The sequence below is a fragment of the Manacus vitellinus genome, unplaced genomic scaffold, assembly GCF_001715985.3.
Source record: "Manacus vitellinus isolate BGI_N305 unplaced genomic scaffold, ASM171598v3 scaffold_92_pilon, whole genome shotgun sequence".
NCBI classification, from domain to species: Eukaryota; Metazoa; Chordata; class Aves; order Passeriformes; family Pipridae; genus Manacus; species Manacus vitellinus.
Genome location: NW_021940877.1, coordinates 1,394,796 through 1,417,801, shown reverse-complemented (window position 1 = coordinate 1,417,801; position 23,006 = coordinate 1,394,796). Strand labels below are relative to the sequence as shown.

The 23,006-nt window shown below is 51.5% G+C and overlaps 5 protein-coding genes across 6 annotated transcripts; 4 read left to right on the top strand and 1 right to left on the bottom strand.

Moving 5' to 3' along the window:
• Nucleotides 1–73: 73 nt before the first annotated feature.
• On the bottom strand, nucleotides 74–22,952 carry UBXN10 (UBX domain protein 10). The gene is made up of 3 exons (XM_018086317.2): nucleotides 22,332–22,952; nucleotides 5,746–5,840; nucleotides 74–1,721 (listed from the first exon to the last, which is right to left on the bottom strand). Exon 3 carries the CDS (start codon nucleotides 1,707–1,709, stop codon nucleotides 840–842), a length of 870 nt encoding a protein of 289 aa, XP_017941806.1. The 5' UTR covers nucleotides 1,710–1,721; nucleotides 5,746–5,840; nucleotides 22,332–22,952; the 3' UTR covers nucleotides 74–839.
• Nucleotides 5,592–10,640, top strand: LOC103760748 (phospholipase A2, membrane associated). 2 transcript variants are annotated; one of them, XM_008927283.3, is made up of 5 exons: nucleotides 5,592–5,915; nucleotides 8,691–8,739; nucleotides 9,453–9,597; nucleotides 9,836–9,942; nucleotides 10,234–10,640. In XM_008927283.3, exons 2-5 carry the CDS (start codon nucleotides 8,703–8,705, stop codon nucleotides 10,377–10,379), a joined length of 435 nt encoding a protein of 144 aa, XP_008925531.1. In that variant the 5' UTR covers nucleotides 5,592–5,915; nucleotides 8,691–8,702; the 3' UTR covers nucleotides 10,380–10,640. The 2 variants fall into 2 exon arrangements, with proteins under 2 accessions (XP_008925531.1, XP_017941808.1); XM_018086319.1 differs by lacking the exon at nucleotides 5,592–5,915 and adding an exon at nucleotides 8,024–8,035.
• On the top strand, nucleotides 12,091–13,029 carry LOC103760759 (basic phospholipase A2 daboxin P). The gene is made up of 4 exons (XM_018086296.2): nucleotides 12,091–12,142; nucleotides 12,416–12,560; nucleotides 12,674–12,780; nucleotides 12,858–13,029. The coding sequence occupies exons 1-4, from the start codon at nucleotides 12,103–12,105 to the stop codon at nucleotides 12,980–12,982; spliced, it is 417 nt and encodes a 138-aa protein (XP_017941785.2). The 5' UTR covers nucleotides 12,091–12,102; the 3' UTR covers nucleotides 12,983–13,029.
• LOC108642020 (basic phospholipase A2 A-like) lies at nucleotides 13,235–15,374 on the top strand. The gene is made up of 5 exons (XM_018086320.2): nucleotides 13,235–13,337; nucleotides 13,875–13,931; nucleotides 14,104–14,230; nucleotides 14,685–14,791; nucleotides 14,920–15,374. The coding sequence occupies exons 2-5, from the start codon at nucleotides 13,892–13,894 to the stop codon at nucleotides 15,042–15,044; spliced, it is 399 nt and encodes a 132-aa protein (XP_017941809.1). The 5' UTR covers nucleotides 13,235–13,337; nucleotides 13,875–13,891; the 3' UTR covers nucleotides 15,045–15,374.
• Nucleotides 17,696–19,207, top strand: LOC103760760 (group IIE secretory phospholipase A2). The gene is made up of 4 exons (XM_018086321.2): nucleotides 17,696–17,850; nucleotides 18,004–18,151; nucleotides 18,405–18,511; nucleotides 19,065–19,207. The coding sequence occupies exons 1-4, from the start codon at nucleotides 17,823–17,825 to the stop codon at nucleotides 19,205–19,207; spliced, it is 426 nt and encodes a 141-aa protein (XP_017941810.1). The 5' UTR covers nucleotides 17,696–17,822.
• Nucleotides 22,953–23,006: the final 54 nt, after the last annotated feature.

Below are 23,006 nucleotides of genomic sequence, written 5' to 3'. Positions count from 1 at the left end.
GTAAAAGATGGTGTGAGCCAATTCCTCAGTCAAATCCCATTAATACATTTTTATTTTAAAATTCCCAAAACAACACTTTGCTTCTTGGACTAACTCACTTCAGTGTTAAGGCGTTAAATGGAGTTATTTGTAACATCCCTTCTTAATTATTCATCTGTTCTTACCTACAGATCACACAAGCTGAATGAGAGAAGGGAAACTAAGGAGAAAATCCTGCTCACCAAGACAAAGTAATAACTATTTGTTCTTAAAAAAGTGATTTAGTCACAGTAAAGAGCTGGACTGAGGTTACCCAGAAAGAGCTGAGCCCTCACAGGTATTTTACAATCAGTCTTGCAATTTAATTCTTCCTAATAACCCATTAATGTGTTAATACTCTTACTTCCAGATGGTTTAGGGGTTTAAGCTCCTTTTCAGTCTCTTGATGTTTAGGATGATGATCAGCTACTGAGTCCTGCAGGTAAAACAGTTCTGTTTCTACCTTCCCAAATAGGTGCATTCAGATCCACTCTGGGAAGTAGTACCTTCCCAAAACAGAGAAAAGGACAAGAGGAGAGGTCTTGGAAACTTGAGTTTTCAAAAAAGAACATCAGCAACTTCAACAAACCAAAAAGGCTGAAGGTTGGTGGCACTCAGGAAGCAATTTGTGATGGCACAGGTGAAACAAGCTGCTCTTTATGATGCAGGTTTATACACCTGAAATACTATTTCTCAACATCCATAACTGCTTCATGGGAATTTGTGAAAGATGGCAAGAGTAGGCCCAGGAAACATCAGACTCAGTTTTTTTTGGAAGAAGCAATGCATCCCATTCAGCAGAACGACCCATCTCCGTGTGCCTAAAGATCTGCTGCATCGTGCTGCTTGTCCTGTCGAATGCACAGCACAGACTTGTGGAGGATCCCACATTCATGGAGGGACTTTGTAAGGTCAGAGAAGCTCCTCCGGGGCACTTCCATCGTTTCAATGCTGCAGTGTTGGTAGTTGGCCAACAATTTCTGTCCTGCCATGGCAAGGACTGTCAGGAGACTGTCAGAGGGTTTGAAGTGGTGCTCAAACCTCTGGCCAGAGGGAGACCGGACCGCGAGCAGCACGTGGGGCTCTTCTAAGCTTAGAGGGGACATGGAAGGGCTCTCCTGCCTCATTTTCCTTTCCCGCTTCTCAGGGGGACAGTGCATGTGGGAGCTCTCCTCAGCGGGAACATCGCTTCCTGACAATGTACTGCCAGATCCCTGTTCTCCAGACAGAGTTTTGCTGAATTTCAGAGTGTTCTTCTGCCCCTCACTCACTTCCAGCCGGTCGGTCTGTTGAGCCAGCGCTTCCATGACATTGCTCCCTACGCCCTTCCAGCCGATGGAGGGGAGCACCCGGTACTTGTTCAGGGAAGAGGAGGTCTTCAGAGGCACTTGCTGCAGGAGCTCCGGGATTTCCTCAGGAGAAACCTGAGTGGGTGGGAACGCCAGTTTTGTGAGTGGTGCTCTCTGGCTGCTCGCTAATCCCCGAGGAGAGGCTGCCGGTGGGGAAGAAGGCACTTGGCATGGACAGGCTTCCACATCCTGAGGGTGGCTGAAGCTTGGCCTTCTGCGTCCCTTGGCAGATTTGGGCCTGGTGACGTGCATGGTGACAGTGTTGGCCCACAGGAGAGCGGCTGTGCTCGGAGGGAAGCAGAGCTGAGCTAGTGCTGCGTCCAGGAAAGCCACTGTGGCCATTGCACCTGCAGGCTGCAAGCAGAGGGAAAAGTTACAGGAACTGGCCAGGAAGCTTCTAGAGGGTTTAATCTCCCTATGGCTCCCACACTGTGCTGTGTGTCAGCTAAAAAGAGAATAAATGTAGTGGGTCACTGTGTGGGCAGTCCTGCGGTGCAGTAAGGGCAGTGGGAGACGTGTTATTTATAGGGGCTAGATTTGTCAGGAGTTGTGTAAACTTGACCCAGAGCATCAGGAAGTTGTGCCCTTCCCCACTGAAAGTAAGTTTTTTGATGAAAAGAACATTTTCTTTTTTTAATTCTGAAGCTGGAAACTCAGTGCAAATGGGAGATGAGTAAACTTCAAAGCACAGCCCTGGCCTTTTCACTGTTCCTGCAGTGGCAGATTGAGTTCCCATTGCGGATTTTGGGGTAAGATTGACTACACTTCACTTTTTAAAAATCTCTGAAGATCCTTGAGGTTGAAAACCCCTGATTCAATACAGAGAAACTCATTCTAACCCTTCTGTGACCAAAAGCTGCTTAACAGAATGATTTACCCAAGGGAATGGCTGGAGCTGTGTTAGGGGAGGGTTAGCTTGGATCTCAGGAAAAGGTTCGTCCTCCAGAGGGTGGTTGGCACTGAACAGGCTCCCCAGGGCAGTGGGCACAGCCCCAAGGCTGCCAGAGCTCCAGCAGCGTTTGTACCACACTCTCAGGGACATGGAGGGATTGTTGGAGTGTCCTGTGCAGGGCCAGGGGTTGGACTGGATGGTCCTTATGGGTCCCTTCCAGCTCAGGATATTCTGTGACTGTGATGCAACCTCCACTAAAGATAAAGCCATGTTCTGCTGCATGTTCCCCAAGTTAAGCTGCACTCAGAGCGCTTGGCTGAACCAGGACAGGCCTTGTGACAGCCCAGCCAGCCGGGTCGCAACTTCACAGCAACCCTTTGAGAAGTGCCACAGGGTCATACACCCCCCCTTCCATTCCTGTGGTTTGCATGGCAGCATTTATCAAGGGAAAAAGAAAATCAACTTGGATTGCAAGAAAAAGAAAATCAAAAAAGAAAAAAAGAAAATCAACTTGGCATTCTCCAGAAATGACAGTGGGACTCAGCTGCTGTTTGTCACCCCAGCACAGGGCAGGGTCTGTGCAAACCTCACAATGTTCAACAAAGCCAAGTGCAAAATCTTACAGCTGGGTCAGGGCAATCCCAAGGCACACTTGGGTGGAGAAGGGATGGAGAGCAGCCCTGCAGGGAAGGACCTGGGGGTGCTGGGGGATGAAAAGCTGAACGTGCCCTGTCCATGTGTGCTCACAGTCCAGAAACCCTCTGTGCCCTGGGCTGATCCCCCAGTGTGGGCAGCACGGGAGGGGGGGATTCTGCCCCTCTGTCTCCTCAGGTGGGACCCCCCTGCAGAGCTGCCTCCAGCCCTGGGGGCCCAGCACAGGAAGGACATGGAGCTGCTGGAGCCAGTCCAGAGGATCTGGATCAAGAGGATCAGAGGGATGGAGCAGCTCTGATATGGGGGAAGGCTGAGAGAATTGGGATTGTTCAGCCTGGAGAAGAAAAGGCTTCAGGGTGACCTGATTGTGGCCTTTCATTAGCTGAAGGAGCTGACAAGAAACACAGAGAGAGTATTTACAAGGTCCTGGAGTGACAGGACAGGGGGAAATGGCTTCCCGCTGCCAGAGGGCAGGGTTAGATGGGTTATTGGGAAGAAATTCTTCCCTGTGAGGGTGGTGAGACCCTGGCACAGGTTGCCGAGAGAAGCTGTGGCTGCCCCATCCCTGGAAGTGTCCAAGGCCAGGTTGGACAGAGCTTGGAGTAACCTGGGCTACTGGAAGGTGTCCCTGCCCATGGTAGGGGGTAGGACTGGAGGAGCTTTAAGGTCCCTTCCAACCCAAAGCATCTGGGGATTCTAAATCAAATAGAGGGAACAGCCCTGGTGGTGCTTTGCCAGCAGTGTGTTATTTACCACTCGATTTCTCCTCCAGCTCTGTGAAATGGAAACGCTCAGCAAGACAGAGTCCTAGCACACCCTTGCCCAGCCCCAGCTGACAGACCTGTCCCTCCTTAGCCTCCAGCAGAGCCAGACAGGGACACCCACCCCGGGTGACTCATCCCAGTTTCCCAGGAGCTTGTGGGAGGGAGGGGAGTGCGTGCCTTCCCCTTAGTGCTCCTAACAAATAAACTCCAAGGCAACAAGGCACTGAGGAAGGACTCCCAAGCCCAGGGGAGCACTTACAGATATCACCAGTAACACTGCCAGTTCCAAGAACTAAAACCTCAAACAACTAACCTGTGAGAAACCATAGCGGGACCCTCCTGTGAGGGCCTGTACCACTGCAGCACAGTACATGTCAAAGATTTACCAAGGGGAGACACTTAAAATACAGTGCCTGGGGAGGAGTTGGGATGGGAACCTGCAGCCGGGTGCCCCCAGAATAGTGACACCAGGGCCTGGGAGGGTGACAACTCCAAATCCCAGCCCTACATCACAGAACAACAGAATGGGTGAGGCTGGAAGGGACCACAGTGGCTCATCTAGTCCCATCTCCCTGCTCCAGCAGGGTCATCCCAGAGCACATGGCACTGGATTGTGTCCAGACGGTTCTGGAAGTCTCCAATGAGGGAGACTCCAAACCCTCTCTGGGCAACCTGTGCCATGCAAAAAAGTTCTTCCTCATGTTCAGGTGGAACTTCCTGGGCATCAGTTCCTGCCCGTTCTGTCTTGTCCTGGTGCGGGCTGGCCCAGCCCAGCCCAGCCCAGCCCAGCCCAGCCCCACAGCAGAGCCCTCGGTGCCACAGCCAGGCCTGGGCCACACAGCCGGGCTTAAGGCTGAGCCCAGCACCAGGCCTAGGCCTGAGCCCACAGCCCGGTCCCACTGCCGGCCCCCACGGCAAGAGAGCAGACAGACCCGGGCACTATAACGCGGCTCCACCGCCCCCCAGCCAACCCCGATCCCTCACCCTGATTCCAATCCCGGCCCCGAACCCCGAACTCGGTCCCTTTATCCTGGTCTCTTTATCCTGGTCCCAATCCCGGTCCCGTTATCCCGATCCCGTCTCTCACCTGTTCCGACCCGCCCGCGCCCGCCGGCCGACGCCGTTGCCATGGAGACCGCACCACTTCCTGTCACGCGCAAGGCCCCGCCCACCGCATCGCGCCGATCCCAGCACCGCCCCCCGGGAATAGGAATAGGGATGGGACAGGGAAGGGAACAGGAATGGGACAGGGATAGGACAGGGATCGGATGGGGTGGGACAGGGATGAGAACAGGGATGGGGAAAGGGATTGGAGAGGGGTGAGATGGGGATGGGATAGGAATGGCGTAGGGTAAGTAACTTTTTTTGCCGAAGATTTTGTTACCCAGGAGTCAGTTATTTCGCTTTAGGAAAAGGTTCCCTTACCACTTTCTCAAAACAGTGCTGTTCTCTCCCCCCACGCTGCATTCCAGAAGCTTGCTCTCTGACATGTGAGGAGAGAGCAGATGCCGTAGGCCTTGGCATTCCAGTGGGGAGAGAGGGGGGAGTGGAGATAATAAAAACTCGAAGGGGAAAACAGGAGGTGCCTTTTGCCCCCGGGGGCCCAATGCACCGCATCGTAAAAAAAGGAATCCTTTTCTTTTAAACCTTCCACTGCCTTGGCGTTCTTGGGAAGAATACGTGTGTATGTTTTACCTTACAGATGGGATACAGATGGGATAGGGATGAGAACAGGGATGGGAACAGGGACGGGACAGGGATGGGATAGGAATGGGGATAGGGATGGGGACAGGGATGGGATAGGGATGGAAACAAGGATGGGAAAGTGATGGGATAGGGCTGAGGACAGGGATGGGATAGGGATGGAAACAGGGATGGAATAGGGGTGAGAACAGGGATGGGAGAGGGATGGGGACAGGGGTGGAATAGAGATGGAACCATGGCTTGGGACAGCTGGGATTCCCTGGATTCAGGGATGGGATAGCCGGAATGCCCCAGGGCAGACCCAGGGGACATCACCAGGCTCAGGGACAGCCATGACACGCTGGTGCAGATGGCAGGGACATACCTGTGCAAACTGTGCAGGGATGTGTTGAGGCTTCAGGCCTCATCAGTGGCACAGGAACAGCCTCACCACCTTGAGAAGGTTCTGCTGGCCTCATCCTGTGGGACACAAGGCAGGATGAGCAGGGTGGTTGACAGTTGGGTCCCTCCCAAACAGCTGCTCCACACCCGTAGGTGAGTATGGCACCAAGGTTGTCCCTCTCCCTCTCATAGGAGGTCTCATTCCCCCATCCCACCCTAGTCAAAACCACAATGTTGCCACCCCACTTAAATACTCAAATCTTCGGGGTTTAACTCTAAAATTTTAAAAATGAAGTGTTACAGCCTGTCCTGAGCAAAGGCAGTGGGGGGGGGGAGGAGAGGTGGAGCACAAGACAGAGTTTAACCCCCTGTGACATTATTCAGTGACCGCAGAATAAACCCAGACAAATAAACCCCAAAAATTATTATGAAAACACCATTAAAAAATTAGACTTTACACACAAGATCTTCCTGGGACCTAAAACTGTGCTTTTGGGGAGTTTTAAGCTTTCTTTATCCTGGGAGGGAGGGGGAGTAGTCCTGATTCCCCTGGCTACAAATGATCCCTGAGTCAGTTTCCCTTCTGGGAACACCCCACACAACACTGATATTTCCCTCTCTCCCCATTAATCCCTTTTTAAACCCTTTTTAAACCCACTCCCAGTTAACCACCTTCTTCTCCCACCAACAGATGGCCATCAATGGCACCAAAGAAACAAGCAATAAATATCCATCATAAACTTGGGTTCTCCACCCTGTGAGGGGGGAAGATCAAGGCAAACCCAAGCACTAAAAAGAAACAAAATAAGTAAAGAAATAGTTTCCTATCAGCTCATCTCAGCCCAGGATATTTGGCAATATTGCTGGGAAAACTGGAGCATTGCAGATCAAAGCACCCAGCACATTTACACTTCAGTAAGGCCCTGAACAAACAGATGTGTGGGTGATACCCAGCTCTCTTTGTTCCCTAAGAAGGCTGAAAAGTTCCACATATCCAAGGGGATGATAACTTCTATGGGTGGTTTTTTAAGCCCTTGAGTCTGTGGTTAATTAAACAGAGGGTTTAGCTTCATTTGGTCACTCTCCTGAGACCCCCTGCAGAGAGAGAGGGCTTAAAATGAGGGATTTGGTTAAAACCATGTGTGGATCCCAAATCCACAGGATTCCTGCTCTCAATTAGGCCCTCAGATTATGCTTTTCATGCAGGTTTATCCAAAATCTACAGCAAAAACTCAGGTCTTTCCCCCAAAACCAAGGACCTGCAATGCTAAAACACAAATAGCACAGCCAACAAACACCATCTGGGAAATCCTTCTGTAATGGAAGCGTTTGTGGAGGAGGTGGGAAAGGGATCAATTAATTACTAGAGAGTGCCTTGGTTTTAGACGTGAGGTAAGGAAAGCAGGGGTTTGGCTGTCGGATTGTCACTATGGCATTTTGGGATGGTTTCTTGGGCAGATGCCGAGTAAGGAGGTGGGTGAGGTGTTGCTCCCCATTCTTAATGGGCTTGGACAGGTTTTTATTCCACTTGCAGCAGAAAATTAAGGGTTAGAGGGAAGCAAAGCCCCAAGACAGACATCTCTGCCCCCTTGGAGAACAGTCAGGAGGTGACGTCCCTTCCAGCGACAGCTTTGGTGGCTTCTCAAGAAATTCCACAGAGTTTTTTCTTCTTGACTCCAGACCCCTAAGTCATTTCCTTACAATTCTCAACCCCGAATTCCCCTCCCCAGGTTAATCCCTGAGGGTGGAGCCCTGCATATCACCAGATACCTGTATTTGTGTCTGTGTTTGCACTTGGCCCCACGGTTTCAGGGGAAAACCAGCAGCTTTTGTTCCTTATCTCCTCTGGTTTTCTGCCTCCCCCCTCTCTCTGTGTCATGTTTGAGTTATGGTTATTAAATAAACTGTATACCCCAAGCATTCCAAGTCAGGTTTCCATGGCTTTTCCAGCCTTTGCTGCTCGTGATTTAATTTCTCAGACCCCTTGCCCACACACTCTGGGCAGACAGGAAAACCACAGAGGGCAGGACAGGAAAACTGCAGACCCAGGAATTGCACTTGTGGTGTTGGCTGTCTTCCCTTCGCCTCCCCTTGTGATTCAGTGAGGCTGGATTTGGATGCAGCCATGGATCTGAGGGGACAATTGCAAGGAAGGAGCCAAGAGAAACCACCTCTGAAGCTTCAAGGTGTGAATTGGCAAAACCTCACTTGCGACAACACTGAGCCCAAAGTGCCATCTCTGCAGCTGGAAGAAGGATTCAACAACCTCTAAGGTGCCAGCCCCGATGTAAATCACTTTTATCCCATCGCTCCAGCCACTAGATCCCACAGATTTTAAAACCATGGCAAAGGCCTTGACTGGCTTCATGCAGGTATGGAGATGGCCTCAAACCCAGTGATGAGCAGATGGAGGGAATGTTGGTGCTCACTGCTTGGGGCAACTAATGATTTTTGGGAAAGAGAAGGATGGGAACATGCTCCCTGCTCCGGGTGAGCCCAGCTTGGGATGACAGCGCAGATAGAGGAGGGGGTGGGCCTGGTCAGCTATAAAAACCAAACCCTCTGAGCCAGTGGCATCAGAGCTGCAGGTCCAGGAGGGGTAAGGAGAGTGGGAATTTATTGCCCTATTACTCATCTGGCAGCTCAGGGGGTGGTGGGGGAAGGCTGTGAATAGAGAGCTGCTTCATCAGCCCCAGGCAGGATCAGCCACTATGTCCGTGACAAGGGCTGCATCCCAAATCCAGGCTAAAGGCCCCATGAGGAGTCATAGGGACATGGTGATGCCTTCACAAGGCTGTGAATCCACAGTGACACGAATGTCACCACGAGGCATTGCCAACCAACTGGTTCCATGCCCTTGGTGTGGGCACTGGGGGAGTTCCTGTCCTGCCCCTGGTTCATCGCCCATCTTTGCTGTTCCCTCTCCAGAGCAGCCCCAGGATGAGGAATCTCCTTCTTGCTGTGCTCCTGGCTTGTGGTAAGTGCCCCGCTGTCCCCAAGGACACACCGGGATCCACCTGCCAACCTCAAAATTTGGGAACAATTCAGGTTTTTGTTTAAATTTTGTGGTTTCACTCCAACACTTCGTGTAGCACTGCAGGAGTCATGGAGGGCTTTGTGACAGGGAGGCTTTGGGATGCCCAGAGCCATATTTATTTTATGGCACCCTGGAGATTGCTGGAACATTTCCTGCCTGTGCCAAGCCCATGGCTGATCCTGGTGATGGGGGATTGTTGTTTGCAGCATGGCTTGCGGGTTTGCCTGACCAGAGAGCAATACCTTCTGCCCGACTGAATCAAGGGGGTGCAGAAGCCAGACATTTTCCCTGTTTAGGTGGTGAGGCCCTGGCACAGGTTGCCCAGAGAAGCTGTGGCTGCCTCATCCCTGGAAGTGTTCAAGGCCAGGCTGGATGAGGCTTGGAGCAACCTGGTCTAGTGGAAGGTGTCCCTGCCCATGGCAGGGGGTGGAATGAGATGGGCTTTAAGGTCCCTTCACTCCCAAACCATTCTGGAATTCTATGATTCTATAATCCTTGGGGGGTGTTAGGGCTCCTCATGGTTCAAATTCCTGAAAGTGTGTTTCTAGCAATGCCAGACTTATTTAATTCCCTGCCTGGCGTGAGGTGTCGAGAACACCACCAGCTTCCCCACGCTGCACCGGCACAAGCCCCATCCCTCTGCCTCTCCACAGGGCTGCTCCCAGCTGGCACCAGCATCCTGGAGCTGGAGCGGATGATCAGGTCGACCACAGGGAAGAGTGCCCTTCTCTCCTACAGCTGGTACGGGTGTTTCTGCGGCATCGGGGGCAGAGGGACCCCCGTGGACCCCACCGACCGGTGAGTATCTGGAACAGCATCACCACTCACCACCCCCAGTGAAGGGCAGTCCCTAAAAAGCCCCTCCCTTGCAGCTCCTGTGCTCTGGGGAGTTCGCCCCATTCCCCAGCCATGTCTTGCTGCTGCCTGACCATCCCCTCCTCCCGGTCACCTTAAATTTGAGGTTGGACCTTCCTTTACCCTCCAGGTGTGGTGAGGGAGGGTTGGGGGACCGCAGTTTGATGTGGTGTCCCCACAGGTGCTGCCAAGCCCACGACTGCTGCTACAGGAGGGTGAGGGAGGGCAAGTGCAGCCCCTTGATCACCCCGTACACCTTCGCCACTGATGACGGACACATCACCTGCAGTGAGTATAGAACAGGGGTTCCATGGAGGTGGGGGACCAGCACTGCTCCCCATGACACCCCATCCCCGGAGCAGGGCACTCGGGAGGGCAACCCCTGGGGTGAAACCAGCCTGATTCCTGTCCAAGTTTGATAATTAAATGGGCATTGCAAGGGATGCAACAGGTCAGAGAGAGCAAGCACTGGGACACACTGTTTCATCCACTTCCCTCAGGAAGCTCCAGGCACTGGAGGCATCCTGAGGGGACCCCACCGGAAAAGCCACTACAGGACACTGTATTTCCACCCCTCAGGTAACAAGCAGAGCTGGTGTGAGAGAGAGACTTGCCTGTGTGACAAGGCAGTGGCCTTGTGCTTTGCGAGCACTCTGCCTTCGTACAGTCATTCCTACCGCTTCTACTTCAAGCTGAAATGCCAAGGAGACAAGCTCCAGTGCTGAGGAAGGGGAATCTGCACACAGAGCTCCAGATTTTGTCGGTTTTCCCCCACTGCTGTGGCAAGAAAAGCCTGGGGTGGGGGCTGAGCAGAAGCAGAGCCCATGAGGCTCCCTGTGAGGTGCTCAGGGTGAGGAAGGGCACACGTCATGAATGGAGACCCCCCTGTTCTCAGAAAGACCCACCAACGTCCTCTTTTTTGTCCCTTCCTCCTCCCTTGATTTCACTTCCCAGCAAAGATAATAAAGACCTACAATAAAAGGAATGCAAACTGATTCTGTGGTGTTTTTCTGTAAGGGCCACTGAGATTGGGGCACTACAATGGTGGCTGCCGAGTTTGGGGAGCACTTTTGCATCCCACACCTCAGCCACACCCTCTGCCCAACATCCCAATACTTCCATGGTCCCAATAGGGCTGTAATTCACAGGCCTACCCCAATGTGGAGCAACTTAGGATAGTGGAAGGTGTCCCTGCCCATGGAACGAGATAAGCTTTAAGGTCCCTTCCAACCCAAACCATTATGGGATTCTACGAAAATTAAGGCTAAAGAATAGCCGTCCACAGAGGAGGGAAGATTTCAAAACCATGACCAGATAAATTAGGTGGATGCTAATTTAGGAGGGCAGTTGGTGACTGAATAGTTTCTGCAGAAGAGCTGTAATGAGGGTGTGGAAAAATCATCCAGAATAAAATAAGGGAAGTTGCATTTGCTCACCACAAAACATTCATTTTGATTCATTTTTTTCTCACAGTGAGGGAGGGTTTAATCATCCAGTGTCTGTCTGCCTGACCTCATGTCTCCAGGAACTGCACATTTAGAGATACTTTCAGTTTGCCCACAGACTTTCCCCAAACAACTGACAAGTTACCCTGAACCAGTTTTGCAGAGTCAGTTCCCAAACTGTACACCCCCTTGAAAATCCCAAACCTGCTTCATTCCTGCCTAGGCTGAACCAGGGTTGTTCTTTCCCCCGATACAGCTCCATGGTGCTGGGAAGGACAAAGTAAAAGATCTTCAGGCATTTCTGACCAGGATTAGGGCGTGTTGGCTTCCTCCTCAGGCTGGAAGTGACGATGCTTTGCCACCTCATCCCACCCAGCACCAGCCCCCGTGTGTGAGCTACAGAGCTGGGGCACTGGGGGGATTTCTGACACTCCTGTAAAGGGGAAGGATGGCGCCTTCTCCTTTGCAGAAAAGCCCAGTCAGCAACATTTGAGTCAAAGGAGCCCCAAACAGATGGGAACAAACCCTATATAAAGCAAGCCCAGCTGGCTGCAGGGCATTGCAAGGCAGCAGCAGCTTTCCCAAGGTAAGTGGGGATGGAGGAATGCTTTCTCCCCCTTTTCTACTTTAACCAGAAGTAAGATGGGAGCAAAATCCATGATGTGAAAGCAGGAGCAAAGGAGATGCTACCTGAGATGCCAACCTGGAGGAAGAGCAGTGGGTGCAGCCCTCGAGGGCTGATAATTCCTCCAACTTTTCTCCCTTTCTCTTCATTTTGCTTTTTTCTACCACTGCACCATCCGATTCCCATGACTTTCCCTCCCCAGTGCTTTGTGCTGAAGCAATGGGTGCATCTTCACTGCCCTCATTTTCTCTAGTCCATAGAGAGGGGGAGAATCTCTGTTCCCAGATGAGGAGAGAAAGAAAGAAGGGTAGCAGGGAATGGTTTGGTTTTGGTATAACAGGGAATGGTTTGGTTTCCTCTCCCAGGGCTGTCAGAAGGATGAATTGTCTCCTGGGCCTCTCTGTGCTGTTTGCTTGGTGTAAGTGTCCTCAGTCCCACCAGTCCCACGGCTCCCTGTGCAGTTACATCTGTGGAAATTAGAACCAGGCTGGTGATTTCTTCACCTTTTCCCATCACCACCCCTCCCAAATATGCAACAACTCTCCTGCACCAAGCTGGGAACAAATTCCCTCTCCACTGTCTTATAATTTCTAAGACATCACCACCCTGGTGCCAGTTCAGGGGTTGGAGGGATGGAGATGCTGCGAGGGGGCTGGGAATCAGCATGATCCCCCTGATTTTCCCTCCCCAGGCTTGTCCCCAGCCCATGGGAGCCTCTTGCAGCTGCACAACATGATCACGGAGGCGACAGGGAAAAACGCTTTGCTGCACTATGCCTTCTACGGCTGCTACTGCGGCCTGGGGGGCAAGGGGCAGCCCAAGGACGCCTCAGACAGGTGAGAACCCACCTAAACCACCCCCCCCATCTGAACACATCCTTGAATATTTTCAAATGTGAGGAGTGAGGGAGGGAAAAGCCCAATCCCTAAAGTTTTGATCTCCCCTGCAGGTGCTGCCAGCTACACGATACCTGCTACCTCAGCCTCCTGAGCCATGACTGTGACGCCAAGAAGCAGAGCTACCACTACAAGGGGCACCACGGCAGCCCCTCCTGCAGTGAGTAGGACCCGGGAAAAGGGGGTGTTAGCCCATTGTAAAGCCAGGTCTGACCCTGGGCTCTCCTCTTCCCACAGGAAAGGGCTCCTGGTGTGCTCAGCTCTCCTGTGAGTGTGACCGCAGCCTGGCACTGTGCCTGAAGAGAAACGTCAGGAGCTACAGGAAACGCTACCAGTTCTATCCCAATTACCTGTGCAGGTGATAGGAGTCGAAATTTGGAGCTCCCTGCATTCCTGCCTGTACTGTTGTAAATTTAAGTAACGTGAAAATAAACAACGTGCTTAAACCACCCCGTCCTCTGAGAGCTGCTGCTGGGCAGGGAGAGAAATCCCTGTAAATAATCAACATCTTCCCAAAACTTTCCAAGAACTCGGTCCCTGCGTCACTCCGGGTTGCAGCCCACGGGGCGAGGGGGGTTGGCCGGCGAGGGAAGGGGCGTAGCACTTGGTGTTTTTCGGACAGAGTAATTTCGGCGCTTTCAGTTCAGAGCCCGCAGGCCAGATACGGAGGGCAGGCTTTCCTCGGGAGGACGGACTGACAGCGAGGGAGATCCCCCGGTGAGCAAGTCCTCCCTCCCCACCCCCCTGCCATGGAATCAAAAATAGGGGGGGATGTCGGGAGGACATCGGGAACGCTGCCTTCTGCTGGGAGGGAAGAAAAGTGTAGGAAAAGGGTCATTGTTCCCAGATAAAAACGCAGTTGGGACGTTGGACCACGGGGGAGAAGTGTCAAAAGTGGTGGGACAGGAGGTGGGGAATGTTGGAATGGTGGGACAGGTGGTGGGACATGCTTAGGTGGTGGGATAGGGGGTGAGAACTGCTGGGGTAGTGGACATGAGGACTATGCTTCGGTGGTGGGACAGGAGGTCGGGGATATTGAGGTGGTGGGACATGGGGTGGGGATGCTCAGGTGGTGGAACAGCCTCAGAAACCACTTGCTGTCAGCCAAGAGGCAGCAAAACAGAGGTGAGGAGCCCCAGCTGCTTTCTTCATTCCAAATTTTAGGGTGATTTGACCCAATTTCAGAGAGGAAGGTATGCATGGCAGCACCAGCCAAGCTGCCTGGCTGAGCCTGTCCTCTGTTTTTCCTCCCAGGCCCAGGTGAGAGGAAAATGAAGGTCCTGCTGGTGCTGACAATGCTGTTTGCCTGCAGTAAGTGCATCCCCGACCCACACAGACAGGAGCCAGGCCCTATCCCTGTGCCAATGTGCATCCCCAAACTCCTGTGCACTCCTCAGGGGGACTCCCTCCTCTCCTCCCTTGTTCCCCAGGCCTCATTTCTGCATATAACTTACAAAAAAATCACTTCTTCTGGCCACTCCAGGTGTGTTCACAGCTCATGGGAAGCACCCACGTACCTTCATACCGGGACTCGAGGGAAGCACTGTAGGAAATCTGACTGCCCACGGATGCTACTCGGGATGGGGCACCTCAAGGGCTTCATTGGACCGGTACAGGCAACACTGCCCCAGAGGGCTAGCACTGACCCCAGAGGGCTAATGCTGGCCCTGGGGTAACCCCAGGGCTGTGCACAACCCCCTCAGCCCACCCCGAAGCTTTGCAAAGTGCAGACCAGGTACTGGGCAGCAGCAGGAAGGGAACAGGTTTTTGGGAAGCAGGGAAAGTTTAGTGCTCACCCCTAATTCCAGCCCCGCAGTCAGTAGGGTGGTGCCAATGACAACTGCCTGGTTCATGGGATGGCACCAGTGGAGAGGGATGGTCCTGAAGCCAGGATGCTGGGTAGGGCTTGCACAGGGAAGAAGAGGCATGGGAACGGGCTGGAAAGAGCAGCTGCTGGGCAATTCAGAGCAGAGGATGCAAAGCTGGTGGCTCTTCCTGCCCAGCTCGCAGAGCCTGTGTCAGGTAGGTCAGAAGCAGCCAGTGCCACATTCCTTCTCCCTGCAGGTGCTGCCGGCTCCGTGCCTGTTGCTATGCCAAGCTGGCGGCTCGGCGGTGCCCCGTGGGACCCTTGCAGCCCCTCTCAGCACCCCAGGCAGGAATCTCCACCTGCAGTGAGTCCTCACCCCCTTGCCTTGGGATGCCCCTTTCCAGACCATCTCCCTCTCTTGCGGTGTCCTTTATTGGGCAGCCCCCGGGAGATACAAATGAAGGTCTCAGGTGTACTGTGTGGTCCCTGCAGGGTCGGGGACGTGGTGCCAGAGAAGTGCCTGCAGGTGCGAGCGGGCGGCCCTGCTGTGCCGGATGCGCGGCCAGAGGCTGCTCCGGCGCCGCATCAAGTGCCGGGGGCGAGCCGGGAGGTGTTGAAGCAAAAAATTCCCTTTGCAAAACCACCTCCGGGCTGATCCACGAAGGGACGGGGCCAGCAGCGCTTCCCAGCCCTGGCGAGTCTCCTCCTCGGGGCTTTTTGGCTTTGGCACGAGGACAACAACCCTCCGGTGACGTTGCGTCAGTGTCCACTGGATCTGAGGAGGGGGAGCAGCGCTGATGCGATGTTTCAGCACAGCAAAAAAAGGGAGGAGTGGACACCTGCCCCTCGTCCCTGTGAGGGGCACAGGGAACCAGCGGGAGTGTCTCCCCTTGGCTCCGGCTCCCCCACAGCCTGTCTGCTCTCTCCGCTTCTTGCTTCACCTTCTGTTGCTCCAAATAAAAACAGAGAGCCCAAGGCAGCAGTTCTCAGTGTGCCATGACTCAGCTGAGCCCAGAGACCACCCCTCGCCTCTCAGACAGGTTTCCTGTTGAAATACCTGGAAAAAATTACACCTGAGAGGTGACACAATTCCCACCGAGGTGCAGCCGCACCCCTGAACTGCCCCACTTAGCCCCGAGCCTTCAGACTCTGAAAATGTCCAGTTTTTTTCTGAGATGGAGAAGTGGAAGTGGGTGGAAGGGCTTGGCGTTCAATGATCCTTGTGAGTCCCTTCCAACTCGGGATATTCTAAGATTCCCTGAACACCCTGTGCCGGGGTGGCCGGGAGCTTGCCTCACACCAGCGATGAGCAAAACAGACTTCTCACCAGTAAAGAATGTTTTGGCCCGATTCTGCAACAACTCTGAGCACATCCCTTAGGAAAAAACCTCCCCACTGCGCATGTTTTGTGCCCTGCAGGGTTGACCCCAGGAGGTCTCGGTGCTCCATACCCCCTTGGGGCTCTGCAATGAAATAAAGCCACAGAAACAGCAACAAAACACAATTTCCCCAGGGGCTGATGCCCAGCTGGAATTCCCTCCCTGGCTTGCCCCAAAGCTGAAGTCAATGGGGCCAGGCAATATCCCTTACATCAGTGATGCTTCCCACCAGCTGTCACCCAGGAATCAGGCCCCTCCACCCTCCTTTTCCTCCTCCAGCACCACGTAATCCTGGGGAGATGAGGAAGGAGTGGGTGGCCCTTCACCCAGCAGCTGCTGTTTGCAAGGCACAAATCAAGGATCAAATTCTCACCTACAGGATATCCCAGACAGATTTCAGGCCAAGATAAACTCTCCCTTTGTAAACTCTGGGTGAATTTTAACCATGTATTTTCCTGCTTGGAGGTCTGGCTGTACAAATCCATTCATACGGAGCTCCAAGTGCTGATGTGTGGGCTCAGACACATGGCAATAAATTGGGTTGGAAAAGTTGTGGGTTTGTACTGTGAAACAAAATCCACATCCTTCCAGGAGGCATTTGGCCCTGTTGGGGCTTATTTCCCATTTGGAGAAGGGATACGGCAAACCTGGGACAGGTAGAGGGGCTGGGGTGAAGGGGCTTTCACGTGGGGCTCAGCCAGTTTGATAAGAATATACCTTATTTCTCAGTGATAAAACTGGTTGTAGAATCGGAAAATCCTGAATTATGGCAACCCCTGGTTCAGGTCATTAACTCAATGGTGTCCAAGGGGTCTGCTTAAATTAGCCCGGAGAGCTGATGAGACAAACATCTCATGCCAGAAGGGGGAACAGATGGTGCTGAGCCACGAGTTCCCTTTTCTCACCACCTCTCTCATTCCCACACAAGTCCCTGTTCCCTGCCTCAGTTTCCCTACCAGCCACGGGGGGATTTCCTCCCCTGCCTCAGTTGCCTGCCCATGCTGGGGTTCTCCAAAAAGCAGCACAGAGCACTGGACACCTGCAATATCTGACAGAAGAAGTCTGCTAAATGATTGTTCAGCATCATCTATTTAATTAGAGATTCTCTCAGAGCAAACGACAACCAGCCTCTCTCTTTCCCCCTTCCCTTAAACTTGCATTTTTTTCCCTTATGCTGCCACTTGCCTTCTTTTGCTTCTAAACAAAGGTGAGCCAGACACCTCATGCCATGGGCTCATCTTTTTGAGAGCAAAACACAGTGCCCCAGCATACACAGGGAGAGGGACAGAGCATCCCCATGTGCAAGGGGCATCTGGGACCTCAGAAGTCCCCACTACCAAAAACCCCCACCGTATGTGGCCTCAGCTCAGCCCTATCTCCAGCCACAGCCATTCTGGAGGACCACAGGATCTTCCTTTGCTCCCAGTGTTGCATCTCACCCACTCTGGTAAGTCAGAAGTGGAGGATGCTTTGCACTGGCTGCCTTTTTTCCCTGCCCAGTTAAGTCAGGATGGAAACACTAAGACATAGAATGGTGTTTTCTAGCCAAGACATCAAAAAACTAATATAGGCATCCAGGAAGAAAGTGAATCATGGGATCACAGAATGGTTTGAATTGGAAGGGACTTTAAAGCTCATCTCATTCCACCCCCTGCCATGGGCAGGGACATCTTCCACTAAGTGGTTCCTGTTCTCCCTCAGGTTCTCCCATTTTGCTCGGGGAGGCACTGAGATGCTGAGATACCCAGAGCCATGCATGGAGCTGACCCCAGTCTACCCTACTCATGCCAGTCCACCAAACCCTCCCCTGCCAAGGGCTCCAGCAGTATAAGGCACCCCACAGCTGGGACCTCCAGCAGTGCCAAGGGACTTGCACACGTAGCAAGAGCAATATGGTGAAGATTGTCAATATTTGCCCTCCAAAGGAGGGGCCTTGCCAAAGGTACACAGTGACTATAAAAGGTGTGACCGGCAGCACGTCAGGTTCACCAAACCCTGGAGCTGCCACTACCAGACATGAAGCTCTTCTCACTTTTCCTCTTCTGTGAGTAATCCCCTGCCAGCTCCCATCCTCCAGGAAAGTCTGGTGCTCACGGGTTCTGTCCACGGAGATGGGATGGGTGAAAATGCTCATTTTTGCTGTGGAAGGGTAGGATGGGAGGTTGCTTTTTCCAGTGCTCCTAAACAACTTCTCCAGTTGTAGGACTGGCCCTCACCAGCTGCAACGTGCTCCAGTTTGGAGCGATGATTAAGCACGAGACCGGGAAATCTCTGCTGTCTTGCAATGGTTACGGCTGTTATTGCGGCTTGGGGGGATCCAAAAAGCCCCTGGATGCCACCGACAGGTAAGCTGGGACCTGGTAAAGGCAGAGCAGGTGTCCCAGCCCTCCCCACCTCCCTGGGTACAGCGAGGGGAATCTTGTCCTGCTTCTGGGAGCAGAGAGCAATGAGAAAATTGTTGCTCGTCTTTAAAACCTCTCTAAAAGCATTTTAGCAGCAGCAGCCAATGGGAACGATGCGCGTCGTTGAAGTTCAACCAATGTAGGGTTGTCCCAACTGTCCCCCATCCTGACTTGACCACGGCTTCTGTGCTCTCAGGTGCTGCCATGCCCACAATTGCTGCTATGAGAAGTTGGCTTCCTCACACTGCAGTCCCAAAGTGGTCACCTACAAATACTTCCTCCGGGGAAGCCGAATAACCTGCAGTAAGAGCCGGTGCAGGGGCAAAGCTCCAAGTGGGAAGGCACATACCATCCATGCTTGTATTCCAAGGTGTCCTTTAGACCATCCTGGCCTGGCAACCACTCAGAGCAAAGGAGGTAGAAATACAGGGAAAGTGCCAGGAACAGGGCAAATAAATATTTGCTGGATTATGGTGAAGTTTCGAGCTTGGACACCTCCCTAAGGAGGGGCCTTGTCCTTCCCTAGAGGCCAAATACTGAGGGTCTGAGGTGACCTTCCCATCCTGGACAGGGACCTGGCACAGCCACCTCGATTTCCCCAAAGCCAACACATTATTTCACAGACCAAAACAAAGCATATCCCTATGATCCAAGCAACTATCCGCACACACCCCAGGGATAAAGTGAATTAAAGGGTCCCTCCAGGGCTAGGCAGCTCCACACATCAGAGGTGAGAGTACCTGAGACACCCCAAATTTAACCCAGGGGGCTGCGTATGCAGTAGGGATGGTCCAAAAAACACCCTGTGACTCTCCCACCCTTTGCCTGCCTCCATGCCCCCCAATTTTTCTTCCAGGAACCGGGAACCAGTGCCAAACAGCGACCTGTGCATGCGACAAGAAGGCAGCTGAGTGTTTCCAGAGGGCAGCTGGGACCTACCACAATTCTTACAAGAATTATCCCAACTTTAAGTGCAAGGGCCGAGCACCCTCCTGCTAAACACACCAGGGTCAAAACCCGACAGAGTCCATGGAAATGGTGGGGGTTCTGCGTTCCCTGCAGCCAGGCAGGACACGGCAGAGCCCTGCGGCACCAAAAAGGTTTCCAGCACCTTTCCCTGGAGTCAGTGCACCCGGAAAACCTGCTCCCCATGATTAAACAACTCATAAAAATGGAAACCCTGCAAATAAAGATACATTTTCAAAGGAAATTTGTAAAGCATCTCCAGGGTTGCGTTTTGGGAATCAATGATGGAAGGCTAGGAAGCAGCATGGAGCCTCAGAACTGTTTTTCTGAAGTCAATATTTATGCCTGCACAACGTTTTGCATCTTTTTCTTAAAAAATTGACCAGAAGTGACATTTTAGCAGCCAACTAGTAAATCTTAAGAGCTACAGAGAAAAAAAAAAAAAAAAAAGACCACAGAAAGAGTGAGTGGCTGCTGCACCCTAAACCAGGCTCCAACCCCAGCTTCCCTCTGAGACCTTGGCCTCAATCCAGCCCCATCCTGTTCCCAACGACCATTTAAGCAATTAACATCACTGCAGGAATGGGGGAGTTCAGTGGTGGGGCCTCAGGGGTTTAGTGTGACCTTTTCTTGCACCCCATCTCCAGCAAGCCCAGACAGGTCTCCTCAGGTTGCCACTCCCTGCAGCTACCTCATCCCTCACCAGAACTGCACATGATCCCAAATAAGCCCTAATTATCTCTAACAAGCCAGGGCTGGCTGTCCCATAGCCCCGAGCCTTAATGGAGGTACCTCTAGCTTTAAGGCTACCTCTGGAGATGTGTTCTGCTTAAAATAACGGAGTTTTAAGGGTAATTTCTTTGAGTTTCACCTCAGCGCCAGGAGGCTCCTGCCTGACTCCAGCGTTTCATCACAAGCAACACCCCCACCCCACCCTCACATTCCCACAGTACATGTGGTATCTTTATAACTCCAAACCACTCATTTCTACTCATTTCCTATAGCCACTAAAGGATTTTGAGAGAAGAGCTGGGACAGAGCCAATGCTGCCCTCTAAGGCTGGTTCCTGCAACCAGGCAGCACCAAGGAAAGTCCCCACAGCTCAACACCAGCACAAATCATCTCTCTTGTATCCAACACTGGAGTATGGAATGCTTTTCATGCACAGTTTCCCTCCTGTTCTGCAGTTCCTGAAGCTGTGCAGATGTGGATACCACGAATGTCATGGCAAAGCTGTGAGATAACCAACAGGAAGCTCCCAAGAAGGAAAAAAGGACGGGAGACATGGAGCAGCACAGGCAGAAAACCCTCCCATACATAGAAACACTTATGGAGGGCTTAAAACTTCCAGTTCAACTGAACTCCTGATCTGCAGGATTTGGGAAAAATAAGCCAAGGGAAGATTATGTAGGTAGATAGGATGCAGGGAAAGTGGCTGTGCTACATCATCCTGCTGTGTAGTCGCCCTTGAGAGCCTGATGGTGACCCCACTGCTGATCCAGCAGCAGCCAAAACACCCTCAGAGATGTCAGCCAGCAGCTAATAACAAAGAGTCATCCTCCTCAGATCTCAAGGGAATATCCAGTGCTTACTGTCCATTCTTGGACCATGCATTACAAAGCTCCACCAACAAGTAAACACGAGCTATGAATCATGATGTGCCTCTGCTCTTGTTTCTTGCCTCCCCTTCCTCCTGCAAGGAAAAGCCTGTTTACAAGGCAAATTCTCTACATAAAAGTGAGTTCCATGAGGAATGCTGCATAAAGATTCCCTAGAAAAAAAATAACAGACTGGGAAGGTGGAAACTTCAACAGGAAAATTTAAAACAGATAAAATAAGTTTTAACATCTTTTGATACACAATGGTTGTGCAGGCACAAAGCTATCCTGGCAGAAACAGGGAAATTGGCAGAAAAGGGAATTTGACTGCTCTATCATGATTTAAGAGCCCAGCACACTAAGAGTTTATTTTAATCGTATTACACTTGGAAATGAAAGCATTTTCAGCTCCAGATTTGGTTCCAGGTATTGGTGGCCATGAGTTGCTCACCAGCCCCTCTCTCTGCTTTTTGTGCTGCTGGTGCAGAACTGCCCTGTCATCCTGGACACAATGGGGTGAGTTCCCTCCACACCTACAGAAGCTCAGCCTTCAGGACAACTCCCTGCACAGCTGTCAGGCTCCAAGATCCTTTTATCAGCTCTAGCTCAGGAGGACAAAAAAGCAATTCATTAAGATCAAACCTCTTATTCCAAGTGCACAACTGCAAATTCTTTCTTATTTTTTCAAACCTGCAGAACCCATCTGCATTTCAAACCAAAATACAGCTGGGCAGGACACAGGTGATACACGTACCTGAACTGCCTTGCTACACCCACTGTCACAACTGATCACACACTGAAGTGATTTGCACTTCCTCCCCACTAAGCTGTGAGTTGCCTCTCTTTCCACTACTGCAAAACTTACTGTCTTGGAGAATAGGAATTCCTAAACCAGGAATTCTTACAGGAGAGCCTTCTTTTTATTCTTCAACTAACAGCAGCAGAGCACACGAAGTACCAGCTCTTGGCAGTTCAGTAAAAAAAGGCATTTATATTTTCATGCTGATTTATAAACTTCAAAGCACACATAGATTTTTTTTCAAAAGCAACGTTCCTTACTTTCAAAAAATCCCCTTCACCTCTGCCCTGGCTGATGAGGTGTCTCCTGCTGTTGTGTAAGTGCACGTGTGCTTTCTTCAAGCTTAGTGCTTGTCACAAATCCAAAAACCCGAGTAACGCTGAAACACTGGGAGCCATAAATCCAGAGCTGAATCCCACAGTCCTTTCACCTTGGTCCAAATCCTCAGTCCTACAGTGGAAATTATCACTGGAGTCAAGCTGTACATCCTACTTGGTGACCTCACCAAAATGGAATTTAAGATGGAAAAATTCTACCCTGGAAAAAGGTTGATTTATGAAGTGAAACAGGCAGGTTTCCCAGGGAGTACTGGTGCTTGGAAGCTTGTTCCCAGGACTCTTGTTCCTTGAGCTACACTAATGTAATTTGGAGACTAACACCCATCAAGTTCCTGGCTTGGACTAAAGCTCTGGAGTAGCCCAAAAGCTCCAAAATATGACAAAGGGGATGAGATTCCAGATGTCCAAGTAACAACACTCACCAGAAATCTCCTGCCTGCTCCTGTCACATTTTACAGCCTCATCAACCATCACCAGATCAGATGAGTTGGCTCTGCAGTCTCATGACTCCACTGGTATTATTATTTTGGATGGGTTTATGTCTCTCTACAGGTCTCAGGTAGCAAAGGAGCTGGTCCCAAACTTCAGCAAGCATGGATGCAGCAATCCCATTCTCCCTTTATGTATTAATCACTTCTGAACGAGGGCCAACAGTTCTAGTGAGATTAAAACTTGTCACTGCATTCCTGCCTGGCAAAGAAAAGAGGAATGTCATGTTTGAGACAGTCCTGGCTGACACATTTTGCTTTGGAAAGGATTCTGAGACTTCATTCACTTCATTTAAATTTAAATAGAAAAAAACCCACCAAAGTTGTTCCTGAGTTGAGATTTGTTAAGATTTCCCTGACAGAAAGGTAAAATAAAGCTTCTCCAAGCATAAGCAAGTAAAAAAAAAAAATCCAGGCACATCAAGAGATGTCAAAGCAAATGTGACACTGCTATGTGAAAAAAAGGTTCTCACCTTCATCTAACTCCAAAATTATAAACCCAAGTCTCTACTTTTTAAGTTCAAACAACTCTTCTCACACACAGGTTGACGTGGAATCACTGAGTAACTGTCCTCCCCGCAACCAAAGGAACAGGAATTCCTCTTGTCC